Source organism: Mauremys mutica, chromosome 1 (assembly GCF_020497125.1).
Source record: "Mauremys mutica isolate MM-2020 ecotype Southern chromosome 1, ASM2049712v1, whole genome shotgun sequence".
Classification (NCBI taxonomy): Eukaryota; Metazoa; Chordata; order Testudines; family Geoemydidae; genus Mauremys; species Mauremys mutica.
In genome coordinates, this window is record NC_059072.1 from 207,088,295 (window position 1) to 207,107,784 (window position 19,490).

Here is a 19,490-nt window from a genome sequence, read left to right on the forward strand (position 1 = left end):
GACAGTGGAGGGAGACCCTATGTCAGCACCAGCGCTCACACAGCGAACGGGAGGACAGGTGGCGGCAGGAAGACCAGCAGGCGACTCAAACGCTGCTTGGGCTAATGAGGGAGCAAACGGACATGCTCCGGCGCCTTGTAGATGTTCTGCAGGACCGCAGGCAGGAGCAGAAAGCCCCCCTGAACTGTATCTGCAACCGCCTTCCCCCGCCACAAAGTCCTGTCCCCCCCTCACCAAAAATCACAAGAAGGAGGGGCGCTAGGGGCCGTGAAAACTGTCACTCCACCCCAGCAGAGCGCTCATGTACCAAACAGCTCTCATTCCCTAAAGTGTGAGAAGTGCTTCCCTTCCTGGATCACCCAGTCCCAAATCCAAGTTTCATCCCCCCACTGTGTAGTTGAGTATTAAAAGTAGTTTGTTGTTATTCACTGTTTCCGTCACGTTTTCCTTGTCAGAAGACTTTGTGTGAAGGGTGGGGGGAGGGTTTTTTTAATTGCATAGGACAGCCTCCATTGCCAGGGTACAGACTTGGGGGCAGGATCAACAGCAGGACACACAGAGACTGCAGTCACTAGGCACTAAGGTCATTATGGGAGGTGAATGCTGCCCCGGGTCAGTCTGTGAGGTGTATGCTGCCCCAGGGTCCTAGCGCCTGACATCCACAAATGGCAAGGCAGGCTGCCCTTACCATGCCCTTCCCCCCTAGCCACGAGCCTCTCCGATGCCCTGAGCCCCAGCAAGAGCCCTCATCCACGGACACATACTCACCCTTCCCACACACCCCTCACCCCTTCCTACGCCCCAACCCCCAGTCCAGAGCCTGCATCCAAACTCCGTCCCAAAGACGGCACCCCTCACCCCTTCCTGCAAACCCACCCCTTCCTGCACACCCACCTGCAACCGTCCTCCCCCCAGAGACCACTGTAGTAGCAGGAGCCTGTCATTCCTCTAGTGTAGAAGCGGTCTGGACATCAGTGCACACCGTACCCACCACAGTCCGCGTCCATGTTTCAACCCTTGAACAGGAATTCATAATTAAAGAAAACTTTATTAATAATCAGTGTTCCATTAAAGTTATTTTAAAACGTGTGTTGGAAGGGGGAAACCTGGAGAACGGGGTATGTAACCGCAGATCGAAGTCAACAGTCACTGAAACAGGCTCAGGTTCAGCTTCTCTGTAAATCAACTGGAGAGTCATAGGTTACCCTGCTCTCTGAGGAACCTATCTTTCAAAGCCTCCCGGATGCACAGCGCTTCCCGCTGGGATCTTCTATCGGCACGGCTGTCTGGCTGAGCGTAATCAGCAGCCAGGCGATTGGCCTCAACCTCCCATCCAGCCATAAAGGTCTCGCCCTTGCTCTCACAGAGATTGTGGAGCACACAGCAAGCAGCAATAACAACGGGGGTATTTTTTTCGCTGAGGTCCGAGTGAGTCAGTAAGCTCCGCCATCTCCCCTTGAGACGTCCGAAAGCACACTCCACCACCATTCTGCACTTGCTCAGCCGGTAGTTGAAGAGTTCCTTCTCACTGTCCAAGGCGCCTGTATAGGGCTTCATGAGCCAGGGCATTAGCGGGTAGGCTGGGTCCCCGAGGATCACTGTAGGCATCTGCACATCCCCAACCGTTATTTTGTGGTCCGGGAAGAAACTACCTGCCTGGAGGCGTTTAAACAGACCAGAGTTCCTGAACACACGCGCGTCATGAACCTTGCCCGGCCACCCCACGTAGATGTTGGTAAAACGTCCCCTATGGTCCACCAGTGCTTGCAGCACCATAGAAAAGTAGCCCTTTCGGTTAATGTACTCGCTGGCCTGGTGGGCCGGTCCCAGGATAGGGATGTGAGTGCCATCTATAGCCCCACCGCAGTTTGGGAATCCCATTGCGCCGAAGCCATCTATGACGACCTGGACGTTTCCCAGGGTCACTACCTTTGAGAACAGTTGCTCAACGATTGCGTGGGCTACTTGAATCACAGCAAGCCCTACGGTAGATTTGCCCACGCCAAAGTGGTTCGCTACTGACCGGTAGCTGTCTGGCGTTGCAAGTTTCCAGAGGGCTATGGCCACTCGCTTCTGCACAGTCAGGGCTGCTCGCATCCGGGTGTCCTGGCGCTTCAGGGCAGGGGACAGCAAGTCACAGAGTTCAAGGAAAGTGCCCTTACGCATCCTGAAGTTCCGCAGCCACTGTGATTCATCCCAGACCTGCAGCACTATGCGGTCCCACCAGTCCGTGCTTGTTTCCCGGGCCCAGAATCGCCGTTCCACACCATGAACTTGACCCATTGCCACCATGATCTCCACTGCGCGGCGTACCCTGCTTTGTGAGAGGTCTGCGCCACTCTGTGACTTCCTGTCCTCACCGCGCTGCCGGAGCCTCCTCGCGCGATTTCTCAGCAGCTGACTGTGGAAGAGGTGGACGATAAGGTGCGAGGAGTTGACAACGGCCATAAGTGCAGCGATGATCGCAGCGGGCTCCATGCTCGCAGTGCTGTGGCGTCCGAGCTGTAACCGACCAGAGAAGGACGCGAACAGATTTCCCGCCGGCGCTTTCAAGGAGAGAGGGCGGGAGTGACGGTTCAATGATGACAGTTACCCAAAACCACCCTCGACACATTTTTCCCCCCAGCATGCATTGGGGGGAAATCCCAGGATTCCAATGGGCAGCGGGGAGTGCGGGAACTGTGGGATAGCTTCCCAGAGTGCACCGCTTCCAAAGTCGACACTGGCCCCGTTACTGTGGACTCACACAGTCGAACTAGTGTATTTAGTGTGGATACACAACTTCGACTTCATAAGGTCGATTCCACAAATTCGAATTAAGTTGATTCGAAATAGTCTTGTAGTGTAGACGTACCCTAAACCTGTTTCATTTATTAATGTAATGAAATTGGGAAACAAGTCAGGGCAGAAGAATGTTGTAATAGAAAGGGACTTAGAAAGATTAAAAACATGCAGTTAATAACTTGGGGGAAGGGAAAGGTGGGAGACACAAGTCAATACATCTGGGGAAAACCATAAATTCTTCTTTTTGGGTTAAACAGATGGGAGAAACCTAAGTTGTTTGGAAGTGACAGAGAGGTGATATCAAGGTGATAGAGTGACAGAGCGGTGACAGCAAATTAGACATGAGTGTACATGGCTGCCAAAAGTCAATTTTGGCTACATATAGAAAGACATGATATCGTGGAGCAGGGAGGTAGGTAATAGTTCTTATCTATATGGCACTTGTGTGATTGTGGTTGAAATACTGGGTTTCTTTCTGGGTACAAGACCAGAAAGGTATTGACAAACTAGAAGGAATTCAGAAAGGATCATCAGAAACTATCAGGGGACTGCAGGGAGTGAAGTATGAGGCAGCATTGAAAGGGCTTAATACATATTTAAATTAAGCTACCGGGAGGACGGGGGGAGAGAGAATGTGCTGTACTGAAAAGGTTACATTAGGCTTACTTGCAGATTATATACATTTGAGGTGCAGAGAAGAGCTCATGGTGGAAGGCAACTCCATGACTAGACTTGAATGAAAGGGAAATAGATAGCTGAGGGTATTTCCATTATCAAGTAGAAAGTTTGTTTTGGTGAATTCTAATTGAACAGAGTTAGACTGGAAGACCCAGTTTGTGTTCAAGAAAGATGGAGAAGCAGTTAAGGAGTTAGTGAAATATTTACATTATATTCATTTATAGGCCTTTCAATGACACTCCTCTGGGGTACTCAGACTACAGAGGCATTAATGCATAATCAACACCTATGTGAGGTGGAGAGATCTTACTGTCCCCATTTTGCAGATGAAGAACTGAAGCACAGCAATTCAGTGGTTTGTCCAAGGTCCCAACTAGGAAGAGAATTCAGAACTCCTGAGTCCCAGTCTTGTGTTTCAATCATGAGACATTTATGTCTCTCTAACAGAGAGGCAAAGTTTGGTGTAATTTACATAAGAAAAGGTCATTGATATTGTGAAATAATTTGCCCAAACAAAAAAAGATTAAATGTGTTTGTATCCTATAACGGTTCTGTGGCTAAATCCTGTAGTAGAGTCGCCGTTGCCACCATGGACAAAAATAATGGACAGAATGTGGAAGAGAGAAGATAAACCAGGACCTTGCACAGACTTTTTGGAAGCCGCAAGCAGCAGGGGCACATGGTGTTTGTTCATTTTAACTGGAATGTTAATGACCCAGTGAAGTCTTGTGGAGTACTCATACCACTATATTATCATACGTGTTGGTAATAATAACAACTGCTTCATTAAGAGCTATAATGATATATATTCTCTCCCAGCATATGAAAAGTATAGCTGAGCCAATGAAAAACACTGCAGGTTTTCTGACAGTCTGTAGAACCCATCACATTGCTACCACCATTTTAGATTCCTCTTGAAAAGGAAAGAGCCCCGCTGCAGACATTTCACACCTTCAAATTGTTTTCAATTAAAATATCTTGTTTAAATATGAGGTTCATTGTCAAGGGGGGAAACACATTTAATGGTTTTAAATAGCCAGAAAGATTTATTTCTCAGAAAGATTGCAGCCATTATTTCAGATTCAGTCATCTTTGATGTCATGAGTCACATGGTACATGATTTTGTGAGTCTGTCACTTGATAACATGACAGAACTGTAAGCAGAATTCCCTAAACAGACCATTGGTTTTAGAGTAATTTTTAAGTCCATGATTCCTGCCACTACAGTATATTGACTGGCAGGAATTCTTATAGTATTAGAATTGAGGGACAGCTCTTTTTTTCCCTCACTTCTGCCAGTTTATTAGCCTGTAGTACCTCTGTCAGTTCTTTCAGGACTGACAGCAAAGGCGTGCCTGACTGCTGCTGCTCCTATATCAGCCACAGCTTTTGGCTGGCATCTTAGCATTTCCTGTGGGGTATTTTTTTTTTTAGACTTCTATTAATCTGCCTTAGATTCTGTCATCAAAATAAGTAAAAATGAAAGTCATTTTATTCTGCATGAAGTAGATCAGATGATACTGCCTCAAGGTATTTTTAACTTTTTGAATATTAACAAAGACACTGTTTTCCTTTGTCCTCTGCTCCTGGTTTCTTTTGAGAGGAATAATCAAATCTTTAAAGCTCATTTGCCCATAGATCATGTGGACTTGTTTATGTCATACTCCAAATACCTTAGATAGGTTCTCTATGGTATGTCTGTTAGCCATACTCCTCCCCTATTTGGGAGCTTGCCACTACGAGATAATTAAGAAATGACACCTTTGACCAGTGTAACCTCTTCCCCCACCTGTTGGTATTATTGGATATTCTGGATTGGTCACACATCAATATACAGTCCAGTCAGTCAAGGGTACCAAAGAAATGAGCAGAAGAGTTAGTCCCCAAGAACCAACCAGACATAGGGTCTTATGTCAACCCTCCTTGAATTATTGGTGCTCCCACAAGTGAGGTTTGCAACTGGTTGCAATGGCAGCCTTTCCTCCCTTATAACTTTTAAAAATATATATTTATATATCCCAGGTGGAGTGGGCAGGATCCTTAATTACAAGGTTGATTTCTCCTCCTCCTTCCCCCCCCACCCCCCAGCGTCTCTTCTTCTGTCTTTTGCCCCAGCTCATCCAGGCAAAGAAAGCAGGCACCAACAGGGGCTGTTATCAGGATAGCCCAGAGAGACTCAGACTGGGCCACACAACTGCAAGGCTCCCTTCCCTCCAGTCCAGGCCCCGTTGCATTGTCTGTGGACACATAAACCTGTTGGGGGTAAATACCAGCTCAATAGTACAGTGTCATCTTGGAACAAGAGCTGAATTAGGAAGAGCCATGCATTTCAGTATTGGTACTGAAATATGTGGCTTCTTTTAAATCAACAGACGAAGAGCCATGAGCTGGGCCAAGGTGAAAGAGCTTTCTTTTTACTTTGGGGGCTGGGGGGAGAACAGCTTTCAGAATTTAGACTTAATGGACAGCAAGTTTAAAACAAATGAAAGGAAGTATTTCTTCACACAATGCACAGTCAGCCTGTGGAACTCCTTGCCAGAGGATGTTGTGAAGGCGAAGACTATAACAGGGTTAAAAAAAGAATTAGATAAATTCATGGAGGATAGGTCCATCAATGGTTATTAGCCAGGATGGGCAGGGATGGTGTCGCTAGCCTCGGTTTGACAGAAGCTGGGAATGAGCGACAGGGGATGGATCACTTGATGATTACCTGTTTTGTTCATTCCCTCTGGGGCACCTAGCATTGGCCACTGTCTGAAGACAGGATACTGGGCTAGATGGACCTTCGGTCTGACCCAGTATGGCCATTCTTATGTTCTTATGACTTACTCAGTGTTGCTTCAAGGACTGTTCTGAGGTCACAGTAGCTCCCCAATAATTGGGATACTGTGACCATGGTCCTCAGCAAACCCATATGGCTCAAGGGCAGCACAGAGGCTAATCCACTAATTACAGGACATTCTGAGCAATCATAAAGGATGGTCTGGGAGTCTCCCATGGATCAGTAACAGAACCCTACAGGTGATTCATACACCTAAACTGGCTGAGATACTCCCGAGGAAGGGGTTGATCAAGTGTACATGGCCTCTAAAGAGTGGTTTGCCATATGGCACAGATCTTTTGGGAATGAAGCCATTTGGCTAAAATGGGAGTGGATTGTGAGCTTTATTGGGTTGCAGAATCTTAAAGCACAGTGATTCTGCAGTTTTTAGTAAATTTTAGTCATTTTGGTGACTTCCTATTACTTTGATCCTATGAGGGCTACTCACTTCTTAAGTGAGCTGATGGATTCCTGCATTAATGCTATGCAAAAGATTTCAGCATGCGAAAGTCTAGCAGAATTTACTTGAAATATTTCTAAGGACCACCTTAGTGCACCTATAGTTGAGAGTGACATCTAAATTAAATTTCAGCACTGTCTGATTATTTGAATTGAGAGGATTCAGTTCCTGCATGCTGCACCCAATTGAATCAATTGGCATAGTATCCGAAAGGGTGCCGCTCCGAACATCATCTCATACAAAGACCATTGAAATCAGTGGAAAGACTCCTATTGACTTCAGTGGACTTTGGATCAGGCCCCAGTGAATAACTCTGAAGTAATCTATCCTAGAGAAGATACAGATTAGTACTTGTATTCTTTTCATCCAAGATGCAGTGTAATGGTACAACCATTGTTCACATTGGGTAATGAGATTTCTTTATTGGGTCACTACTAAGAATGCCACAGGGGCTTACCGATGAGACTTGTTAGCAGTATGTTTTGCGAGTTCTGTTGTTACAGATATTACCAAGCAGAGTATTTAGAGTAGCTCAGATCACCCAGAGTAGTGAAAAGGCTATCTGGCAACATTTAAAAAGAAGACTTAACAAATTAGCAGTTTAACATTATCCATCTATTTTTACACCTATTTGAATTGATCCAGAGAATTAAAGATTAGTTAGAATCATCAGTTAGTTGCATTACTCAGAAGTGCACACTAACACTTTTCAAAGGCAACACTGAGGCGTATGTGCATTCTTTTGTAACATAATCTTTGATGTGTCTGCTGACCCCAAGGTATTGAGGTGGCGTCCTGCGAGTAGTGTGTCTGACTATATTTCCCAATATATCCCTGTGGGGGACATAAGGAGGTGGTGTTGCTAATCCAGGCAGTTATTTATCATACGAGAAGTAGCATAGAAACTCAGAGCAGTCCATGTTTCCTTCATCAGATTTATGGTATTATTTAGAGGCAAGGAGAGACTTTCCATAGGAAAAGTGATCTTGAGACAAATAAAAGGGTTATGGCAAAGGTGGACAAAATAATGAATAATATATAGAAAATAAAGCTGCGCACTCCTGTTTACTCTTTCTCATAATACAAGAGCAAGGGATTTTCAGTGCAATTTAAAGGCAACACATTTAAGGCTGATTTTAAAAAACAATTTTCACACAACATGTGGAATTCATTGTCATTGAAGCCAAACTTAATAGACATCAAACGATTAGACATTTTGTAATGATAATATGCCTGATTTGACTCTCATTGAAGTAAATGGGAGTCTTTCCATTGACTTTAATGGACTTTGGTTTAGATTCAGTACAGTTGCAACAGATACAATACAATTTTTTAGAAGAACAATAAACCCTCATCTTTTAGTGCATAAGCCAATCTGATAGGATATCTGATGAGATGATGGAGAGTCAGAAGGAAACTTCTTCCATGGGCAGTTTATTTTATAACTGTCCTACTACAAGGTTTCATTCAACTTCCTCTGAAGTATCTGGTGCTGGCCGGTTTCACTGAAAGGATATTGAAGTAAATGGACAAAGGATCTGTATGGCATAGGCTTTCCTTTAGTCCTATTCCCTGTTTTGTAGTATATGCCTGGGTTTGCTTAAAACAATATCAATGTACTTTTTACTGTCTGGTACCTATGGACAAATTATTCTGCTTACTGGATTTAACCATTAGTGGATGTTCCGGATTTGTTTCTGCAACTGGAAAGACAATATCAGATGCCTGTTGACACTCATAGTTAGGTGACATGTGTGTCAGTCATGCTGGGGGAAAAGAATTCTAATGCTTTTTCCACAGGAAGTTAAGACTGCAGATGTACTTGTTACATGCGAAAACGTGCACATCCCAGTTTTCAGGCTGTGGTCTCTTTCTCTCAAGCAAATTAAAATGAAATATTATTTTTGCTGTGATTGTCTGGAAGCATTTCTCTATGGTCTGTTTGTTCTGTTTTGGACTATTGTGCTAGAATTTTATTTTTATTCTCTTGTTTTTAATGTGTCTAGCTCTCACTTTATCTTACATTAGTTTTGTCCTTGCTTTAATGTTAATTACAGTATCACCACTAATCTGAGACAGAGGGTCAGAACTGAGGCAAGGTAACTTATTTCAAACAAGTAAAAGTTTTGATACCTAGGTAATACTATGGGTACTGTCCATCTGATCCTATAGATTAGCATTAGTCAAGCCCTCCAGTGAATGCTACCTACCGTTGTATGCTCACCGTGACTTTGTCCATGAATGTGTTTTGTTCCTGGTCCTCATTCAAGCCAGTAGAGAATAGTTTGGTGAGGCTAAAAAAAAGTTTATATTTAGACTGTTTACTTGTAGCTACATCAAGTCTTGCTTTGCCACTGGTTGTTTTGTTTTTAAGTTCTTTGTGCAAAATCCATGTTCTACCATTGTGGCATTACAGGACAATTATTTAATAATTCTTCCACCAAGAACAATATACCCTTAAAAGCAGGTGACCTGCTGGTTAAACACTTCGTTAAATATGCATATTCATGATCATTTATATGGGATTTGGTGGTATTTAAACACAATTTTAAAGGCAACTGCTGGAAGAGGGCATTGGTCTAGAAGATTGTCTATTGTATACTTTCATAATGGCTCAGTGCTTTTTTTTTTTTAATCACTAGGACTCTGTATAGTCAAAATATTGAAATCTGGTGAATGTGCATTCATATTTTAAATAACACTTTGAGCACATGGATCTGATTTTTCTGCAGCTTTTCTTTTAAAGACTCAGAAGCATTTGCCATCCCTACAGATAAGGTTTTGGACCAAAGGGCTAGGATTACCTTTCATTGCTGTGAGTTCCGACATACCACTTTCTAGATTTACTAAAGCTTCATACAAGAAAGAGATCCTCTCCTTGAAGAGTAAGAAAAACTTCAGGCACAATGTAGGCTCCATCCATCATGGAAAACAATGTGAGCACAGATTTGCCTGTCTTGATCTCCTTAAGATGCCCATAACTAAGGTTACTTCAGCCCCTTAGCTTAGTTTCTGCAATATGTAGCAAAATGGGTGACTGTTAAATGATAATTTTTGAACACTGGCTTCAGGGCTCTGGCCAGGCAAGCAAATCAATGTACATGGTGAATACGTCCAAAATAGTGCACAAAAGAAATCCAAACTTTATAGAATAAGGCAAATCTTTTATGAGATCCAGAATAGCAAGTCAATTTTGTAGATGATGCACTGTACAACAGCCAGCCAAGGAGTATTGTGTCTAAATTTGGCCTGCACACTACTTTAACATCCTGTATTCACTACTGTACAATCACTCTTGAAAGACCATTTGGTTTTGGTTGTAGCTATTCTGCCATGATATTTACAATTCCTGACGCTGTTTTTATTCCCTGAGTAGTACCACTAGTTATTCCGGATTGCAAGTCTTCTGTATCAGCAAGGAGTACAGATTTGTTATCATGCGCAAATCAGATTTCACCATCTCTTGCTCAGTTACTTACCTGTCAGTTGATTCATGAGCAAGCACAATAACAAAGCTAGCTATTTGTATATATTTCTTAGGTACTTCCTGAAGAGACTTTGCATTTGTAAAGTCTTCCATGCTATAGTTATTAATATGATTTGATCTAGGACAAGGGTGGGCAAACTTTTTGGCCTGGGTATGGAAATTGTATGGCGGGCCATGAATGCTCATGAAATTTGGGATTGGGGTGCGGGAGAGGATGAGGGCTCCAGCCAGGGGTGCGGGCTCTAGGGTGCAGGAGTGGTTCAGAGGGTGGGAGGGGGATCAGGGCTGGGACAGGGGGTTAGGGCGCTGGAGGGGTTCAGGGACGCAGGCTCCGGGTGGTGGTTACCTCAAGCAGCTCCCAGCAGCAGCAGCATATCCCCTTCGAACTCCTATGCAGAGGTGTGGCCAGGCGGCTCTGTGCGCTGCCCCGTCCACAGGCACCGCCCCTACAGCTCCCATCAGCTGCAGTTCCCTGCCGATGGGAGCTGCGGGGGCAGTGCTTGGGGTGGGAGCAGCGTGTGGAGCCCCCTGGCTGTTCCTACGTGTAGGAGCCGGAGTGGGGACATGCTCCTGCTGCTTCCGGGAGCCGCATGTAGCGGGGCAAGCCCTGGACCCTGCTCCCCAGCTGGAGTGCAGGGGCTGGATTAAAACATCTGAAGGGCCGGATGCAGCCCCTGGGCCATAGTTTGCCCACCCCGATCTAGGATTAAGGCCACTTTTGGCCTTCAAATAGCAAAATCTCAGAATCCATAGAACTAAAATCTTGTTTAGTGACTGTAAAGAGTGTTAAACAAACTGTTGGATCTCCTTATTTAACACTTTTTACAGAAAATTGTATAGTAACAGGTTCTCATTGAGGGCAAAGCAACTTGTTTTCTGCATCAGTGTATTTTGCATGAGCAGCAGAGAAATCATGTATGTGTAGCAAATCAGTTCTAAAGGTTTTTCACCCACTTACAAGAAGAGCTCTCTTATCAGAAAGCTTCTCATGTTTTCTGCAAATTACACAGAACATTTCATCTTTCTGACATGAAATACATCAGTAGTAGCTTTTAATTAATTCTGGAAATTGCATTTAACTCTAAGTATCTCATTTTTCTTGTGTGTCATGTGCTTTATTCTTTCTTGGCCCAGGGCCTCTAATATTGCGCTCTGCTGTTGCTGGTTTTTTACCCCAAAACCCAGCAGTGTGGTTCAATGTCTTCCAGACACTTTTCAGATTTGTTTAAAATTAGGTGCATAGATAGTCTTTACACTAATGTTTCTTAAGTAAATCAAGGATTGCTGTGAAAAATCAGACTATCTGTCCTTAGTAGCAGTAAATTTGCAGTTTGAAGGCTGCAACAGAGTATTAGAGAGAGATCATCTCCATTCTAAATAAAATCAAATTGTGTTTAGCAGCAGCAAGTAATGAAATTTTTAGTTAGTTTGAGTAAACTATAAGCTCTATGGGGACAGGGGCAGACTTTGTTAGGTACATCTAGTGCTTAGCACAATGGTGTCGATCTCTGACTGAGGCCTCTAGTGCTGCTACAATATAAATAATAATACACAGACTACGTTGGCTCAGCTGAAAAGTTAAACTGTTGCTTCCCTTTTTGGCAAAGATGCCTGATTGCCTTTGAACTACCTGACTGCAGCACAGACCTCTGATCAGAGCACTTAGATCCAACACATTATCCTCAGATATGCTAGGTAGTGTGCTTTTTCCCTTGTATCAGCCCCTTTTCCCAAAGCATTGCATATCTGGTTGGCAGCAGCCAGCCCCATCCCTCTGCCCAGCATCTCCTCCCCTCCACTCTCACTGGTAGCTCAGTGTTGCTGCTCCTCTCTGTCCCTGCTCTTGAGGCAACTTAGTTCTTTCAGCTCCCCTTTCCCATCCATTCTGTCCTCTGACTATGGTCTATGCTGCTGTGTCTGATGTCATTCTGGCTCTCCTAATGTCCTTGTTTGGTGAATAGGAAGTCTGATGCTTTTACTTGCCCAAATAACAATTCAGCTTGTCTAAGGCTTCTGGGTGATAGGTTTTCCCCTGCCTGCCACAGGATTTTTTTTGTATTTTGTACGTTGTAAGTAATACAGTTCTGTAGGCCGGATAAGATTACACATGCATTCCCATTGTCTTCAAATTATCCCCTGCGTGTCACCAGTGCAACCCTCTTACCTTCAGTGAGTTTGTACTGGGATAACAGATTGGAGCTTTGTGAGCAATCCTGTTGATGCACAAGGAGAAATAGGGTGAGCTGAGGATTCTTTCTTAGATGTGTTAGCTCTGTAAACAGTCATAAAAAGCAGAAAAACAATGTGTTTTTGTTACTAAAGTTGGCAGATATGGCTAAATACACATAGGAGCAGATCTGTTGAGTAAGATGTCAGTTTTATATAGTCTTGCTTTGGAATAGAACTGCATTTTAAAGCATATGATTACAAATATGTTTATATCCAAAGGATGGCATGAATGGTTATTTCTGTTTGTTTGTTTGTTTGTTTATTTGCTGACAGGCTCTATTCTTGTCTAAGAACAGAAGGTTCCTCTCCCACTTTTTCACTTTCACAGCTTTGTTCTTGAGGCCTTATGTTGCTGCCAATTTCCTTTTAGGTAATAGGACAGCATTAATTGACCACTTGTGTTGCCAAGTAATGGGTAGCACTCCTCCTCAGCAAGGCTTCCATAGCACTTATGGTTTCTCCTGACCCAGGGAGTGAGGGAACAGGACTGAAGAATTGAACCCATTCTTCTGGGTATAGCTCAGAGTACTATTGTTCACCACACCTGCCTGAACCATATTTTTTAAATTGTACAGTAATATAGACTGTGGCCAAGACAAGAAAAATCCTATGCTGTATTTGTGTTTGTTCTGTCTTGTTTGACAGTTTACCTAAGCAGTGGATCAACACAGGATTTTGTTCTAAACACATGCCTTTCACACTCCAGTAAAATACAACCTGGGAAAGAGTATTGTGAGCAGCCTTCTGCATCAGTAATTCTGTGTTCTGGTAATTGAAATAGTATATTCCTACATGTTTTTAAAGTTTGCCCTATATTAATTATTCATGCAAGTAATAGTGTTTTCTTGCCTTGTTTCTAAGTCTTTTTTCCATCTTTCTCTCTAGATGGTAAAGGCAATCCAGGTTCTACGTATTCATCTGCTTGAGCTAGAAAAGGTTAATGAACTCTGCAAGGATTTCTGTAGTCGTTATATTGCCTGTCTGAAAACTAAAATGAACAGTGAAACTCTACTAAGTGGAGAACCTGGAAGTCCTTATTCACCTGTACCATCGCAGGTACATTTCAAGTTAGTTTAAATGAGCTTTTGCTTAGAAATACCACAAAATTTATAAATACCTTTTTGCTGCACTTTGTAAGAATTTCACTTATACACTGCTTACCTTGTTCTTTATAATTGTGTTTTTATTAAGGTTAGCAACCCTCTTTTGAGGAGCTGAACAGTGGACAAGTTTATCGAAAAGTGTCAATACTTAGAAACATGCCATAATTACTGTTTGCCTGCATTCCTTGTACTTCTTACCTCAGTCCAGCAACTTCAAAATAAAAATTAAAAAAAACCTTGGATTTGCTGGATTTTGCTGCCTTGATGAGAACAGATGTTAAAAAAGAGAATGGACACAAGAAAAAGTTGTCATAATATGCATTGCATTTCTTTGGCAGTCACCTTAGCTTTGACCCAGCTGTCAGGTTTATCTGCCTCACTGAAGGTAAAAAAGGGGAAGGGGATAGCTCAGCAGCTCGAGCATTGGCCTGCTAAACCCAGGCTTGTGAGTTCAATCCTTGAGGGCGCCATTTAGGGATCTGGGGCAAAATCAGTACTTGGTCCTGCTAGTGAAGGCAGGGGGCTGGCTCAGTGACCTTTTAAGGTCCCTTCCAGTTCTATGAGATAGGTATATCTCCATTATATTATTAAAAGATGGTTTGGCTCCATGTGTTTATATAAACTGAACATATAAATTGATCCAAACATTTTAGAGTGGACAAAGGTTAACTGTTGGTTTTTAGTCATAATATTTTAGAGATGTGTCACATGTCTGTTCTATCTACCTTGTAATATCAACAGCTGCACATATTCTTATACACGTGCACTGTATTTGCTAGATTGTTGAAATATCTGATTACAATACCTAATTTATTGTATAAAATAATCTGAGAGGTAATGATTGCTTTATTACTCTTTTTGGTACGCCTACTATTCTTTCCCTGTAGAGTGACCAGGTGTCCAGTTTTCAACTGCAAAACCCGGTCAAAAAGGAACCACTGGTGGCTCCAGTCAGCACCGCTGACCGGGCTGTTAAAAGTCCAGTCGGGGGTGCTGCGGGGCTAAGGCAGGCTAGTCCCTACCTGTCCTCGCACTTCGCTGTGCCCCAGAAGCGGCCAGGAGGTCTGGCTCCTAGGCAGGAGGGCCACGGGGCTCCACGCATTTCCCCCACCCCAAGAACCTGCTCTGTACTCCCATTGGCCTGTTCCCTGCCAATGGGAGCTGGGGGGGTGATGCCGGCAGGCAAGAGCAGCGCATAGAGGCTCCTGGTCCCCCAACCTAGTAAGCACTGGACCTGCTGGCCGCTTCTGGGGCGCAGCATGGTGCCAGGGTGAGCAGGCAGGCAAGAAGCCTGCCTTAGCCCTGCTGAGCCGCTGACTAGAAGTCGCCTGAGGTAAGCCCGAGCCCTAACCCCCGGCCCTGAGGCCCCCCCCCAAACCTGGAGCCCCCACCTGCACCCTAAACCACTAATCCCCGGCCCCAGCTCAGATCCCGTACCCCCTCCTGCATCCAAGCCCCCTTCTACACCCCAGAGCCCACATCCCCCACCCAGGGCCCTCACCCCCCCAAGCCCAACCCCCTGTCCCAGCCCAGAGCCCCTGCTCACACTCTGAACCCCTCATCCCCAGCCCTACCTCAGAGCCCACGCCCAGAGCCCTCACCCCCTCCTGCATCCCAACCCCCTTCCTCAACCCACAGCCCCATCCCACATTCCGAATCCCTCCGCTTCAGCCTGGAGCTCCCTCCTGCACCCCAAGCCCCTCATCCCCAGCCCCACCCCAGAGCCCGCACTCCCAGCCGGAGCCCTCACCCCTCCCACACCCCAACTCCCTGCCCCAGCCCAGAGTCCCCTCCCACACCCTGAACCCCTCATTTCTGGCCCCACCTCGGAGCCCGCCCACAATTAGAGCCCTCATCTCCTCCCATATCCCATCCCCCTGCCCCAGCCCAGTGAAAGTGAGGGTGGGGGAGAGCGAGCCACCAAGGAAGGGGGAATGTAGTGGGGGGAGTAATGGTGTTCGCTTTTGTGTGATTAGAAAGTTGGCAACCCTATTCCCTGAGTGTGGACAATGATGTCATACTATCTAGTAGTGCTTCAGTCTAGGGTGCCGATCCTGTAATGACTTAACGTGCATGTTTAACTTTATGTACTATGAATATTCCTGATGGTTTAAATTTCAGTTTTTAAAACCCACTTTTTGCTTTTGGTACTTTGAAGCGTGGCGAGGAAAGTTTGAAATTAGATAGAGATTACTTAAAACAATTTTTTGGTGGCATGGCTACTAGCTCTCAATCCTGCAGAAACACATTTGCTTAACTTTACACATGTACTTCCTTTGAAGTCACTGGGACTGTTCACAGGAAAAGTTAAGAATATGTACAAATATTTGCAGGATCAGAGTTTATGAACATAATTTAAATTACATAACTGTAGTACACAGTTTAATTAGATTAAAATAATATTAAGGTATCATGTACTTATTGCATTTTTAAGTCAGAAAGCTACAGAAGGAATTAAGTTATTTATTAAACCTCCAAATTCACTTTTGTAATTTTACCTCCTGAGACCAATTGTATCTATTCTTTATCTTCTGTGTCTTTGAAAATTGTTGTTTCACTTCTGGTTTAGTTCTGTATCAAAAATCTTTTTTATCTCCAAATATATTTGGGTATTTCATGTCTGCTTTATGAATTTATTATTTAATGACTAATGTTTTCAAGCCGATCAGTTTGCAGTAATGACCTTTGAGTGAGTCTTTCTCTTGGAGATGATCCTCTTTTTAAAGCCCCAGATTTGTTGCAACTAAAAATTACATGAGCATACTTAATTTTAAAAAACTAATTATTTTATTTTTCTAGCAAATTCAAAGTGCCATTGCAGGCACACTGAGTCCCCAAGGGATTATGGTGCCTGCATCAGCATTGCAGCAGGGAAATGTAACTATGGCAACAGTAGCAGGTATGACACAGAAAAGAAAAACTGACATTGTTTTTTATTTTGCTTTCTTTCACAGTTGTTAAGAAAGGTACAAAGATAGGAATATTTTATTATTAATAACTCATATAATAGTAACTTTCCAAATGTTATACAACCAAGTGTCCCAGTAGTTCTTTTGAATACTGGTTTCATGTGTTTTGTGTAAATTAAGTATAGTATATTCCAGGGTTCTCAACCTTTTTCTTTCTGAGCCCCCACAACTTGCTATAAAAACACCTGTTCCAAAACTATTGGTTTTCTGCATATGAATGCCAGGACTGGCGTTTAAAGGGGTAGCAAGCAGGGCGCTTGCCTGGGGCCCCACGCCACAGGGGGCCCTGAGAAGCTAAGTTGCTCAGGCTTTGGCTTCAGCCCTGGGTGGCATGGCTCAGGACCCCAGGCTTCAGCCCCATGTGGTGGGGCTTTGACTTTGTGCCCAGACCCCAGCGAGTCTAATGCTGGCCCTGCTTGGGGACCCCCTGAAGCCTGCTCATGGCCCTCCAGGAGGCCCCAGACCCCTGACTGAGAACCACTGGTATATACTTATGTATATGCAACCAAAAAAAGGACATTGCTCAGAAATATATCTAAAGGATTTAGTGGGAAATGGGGGTGAAGGGTGTGATGTATTTCTGTGCAATGTCCTTTTATAAATGGAAAAATTTATTTGATCTGTTATTGAAAAGAATGTATGTTTTCTATTGTTTTTCAAAATATTATTAGGCAAAAAATATGTATTATTGAAATGCTGTGCTTTAAAGTCTTTCATCGCCTTATGTAGATTGGTAACAGGATCTGGAAGTCAGTGAAATCCTGACAACTTCAAACTGCACCATTGTGTTGGGCTGGCATTCAAGATGAAATACACTTGAAATGTCTTGTCACTAAGGTCACTATGAACATCTCATCTGGCATATCTAAATTGGATGGAAATTGAGTCAAACTTGTAATGAGTCAAACTTGTATGAATGAAACTTTAATATTAAAAAGTGCATCTTAATGTGTTGGAGAAGTTGTAATAAAATATAGTTAATATCAGTTATCTAAAAAATGCATTTCTATTTGTCAACAATAATGATATTAAAATAATTAAATAGAATGTTATTTGTCCCTCTTTAAATTAGACGTTGTACAAGAATGATGTTTGTCAGTAAAATAACTCCCATCAAGATGTTCACTTAATAGTGATCTTAGTGTTGAAATGCATGTTTTTCAAATATTCACTTTCATATACTTTATAATCATAATTTTGTTTTTGTTTTTAAAGGGGGTACAGTGTATCAGCCAGTCACTGTGGTCACTCCACAAGGTCAAGTAGTGACACAAGCACTGTCACCTGGGACAATTAGGATCCAGAATTCACAGGTTTGTTTCATGGTCTTCATGGAATATTTTCTTGGAATAAAAAACCTATTTTTGTAAAGTAGTAGTAATGTATTCAGTATGATAAAGTGACAGACTGAGCATTACACAAATAAATATTAATTAATGTAGAATTAATTACTTGAATACAGAAAAAAAAATTTAAGCATTGCTGCAAAGATCCCCACCTTTGTAATATGGCATAGGATCTCAAAGATTTGCAAAAATCTCCCTTGGCAGGACAAAGCATCATGACATCAACTATCAATTTCTTTCTTCATGGTGATAGCAGAGAAGTACTTGTATAGAAGAAAAACATTTTACTGAGTAAACATTAAGCATTTTTAAACTCTTTCTAACTGAACTAGTATTATGGCAGGATGGATGTACACGAGTATGTTATGATGCCATACTGCTGGTGTCAGAAGTGTCACTTTGCAAGAAGGCTGCCAGCACCAGTAATTTAAAACTTTATTTTTATATATTTCAGAGTTTACACTTGTTAAGAGGTGTTTCTCACTACACAAATTTTCAGAGTACTGTGTTGAATTAAATGGGTGACAGCCAAATAATGTGCATTACATCACACTCAAGAAAGAGAGGTCAGCCTTCTTTTGCTCAGAAGCCCATTTACAGTTTAGAATAGGACAGTCCAATGAAATCTGGTTATAGGAAAGGAAAATATATAATAACAGACTGACAGTCTCAAATCAGAACATCAAGATAGTGGTCCATGTATCAGAAAGTGGTAAATCAGATCATCCGGAAATAAGAAGACCCTAGAGTGGATTAATTTGTTAAACTTTTGAACAGGAAGATTCATCTGCACAATATAAAGTCCATTAATAATCACTGATTTTCTTTCATGAAAGAGTATATTTAAAATTCACTTATTCTTTGTAACAGCATGTACCTGGCCAAATTCTGCCCTCAGATACATATACCTTTGAATTAATAGGAATTGTATCCATGCCCCTGACTTGTAAAATTGCTTGCATAAACTGGATTGTTGGGAGGGAAAACTATTGCTTCTTTGAATGGGAAAAGTGTGGCATCCAATGGGAAATAATAACCTCAACTTATGCACAAATATGTCTGTAGCTTCCTTTGACTTCAGTTGGAACTTTAAAGTCCATCTGTGGGTTGACTTTGACCCTGTATTCCACTATAACCCTTGGGCATGAAATAGAACTTCCTAAATTCCTATTTCCAGTGTTCCATAACTTTCTGAGGGAGTGGGGAAGAAACTATCTTGTGGGAGTTGAAAAATGCAATGAGGAGCCTCTGCAGAGAAGCCGATTGCTGTGAATTTAAAAAAAATTGGCTGTGTGTGTTGTCAATTCTGAATGTGTTTGGGGGCTAGGAGAAATTTTTTTTCATATGATACTTTACACTTAGCTCAAGAACAGCCTTTTAAAAATAGATTCACACTCAGCATATACACAATGCTTGGCGATGAACCAGTGTTCTGTCTTGTTTGAAGAAACTTGATTTAGAAATAATGAAGTTGTAACACAGTTGTTCGAAATGATATATCATATGTGAGTTCTATGCTATTTCCTACTAGGTTTGGATAAACACTGAAGAGCATCTCTCCAACTGTTCATAGATGCAGATTTTTTCAATGTGGGAACATCTAGATACATCAA

The 19,490-nt window shown here is 42.9% G+C and overlaps 1 protein-coding gene across 12 annotated transcripts in view; it reads left to right on the plus strand.

The window, feature by feature from the left end:
- The window catches only part of PKNOX1 (PBX/knotted 1 homeobox 1), an 82,420-nt gene that overhangs the window by 52,860 nt on the left and 10,070 nt on the right, over window positions 1-19,490 (plus strand). For all 12 annotated transcript variants that reach the window (XM_045002575.1, XM_045002586.1, XM_045002585.1 and 9 more), the window contains 3 exons: window positions 13,345-13,515; window positions 16,362-16,461; window positions 17,747-17,844. In XM_045002575.1, coding sequence (XP_044858510.1) covers window positions 13,345-13,515; window positions 16,362-16,461; window positions 17,747-17,844 — 369 coding nt within the window. The remainder of the gene's footprint in view (window positions 1-13,344; window positions 13,516-16,361; window positions 16,462-17,746; window positions 17,845-19,490) is intronic.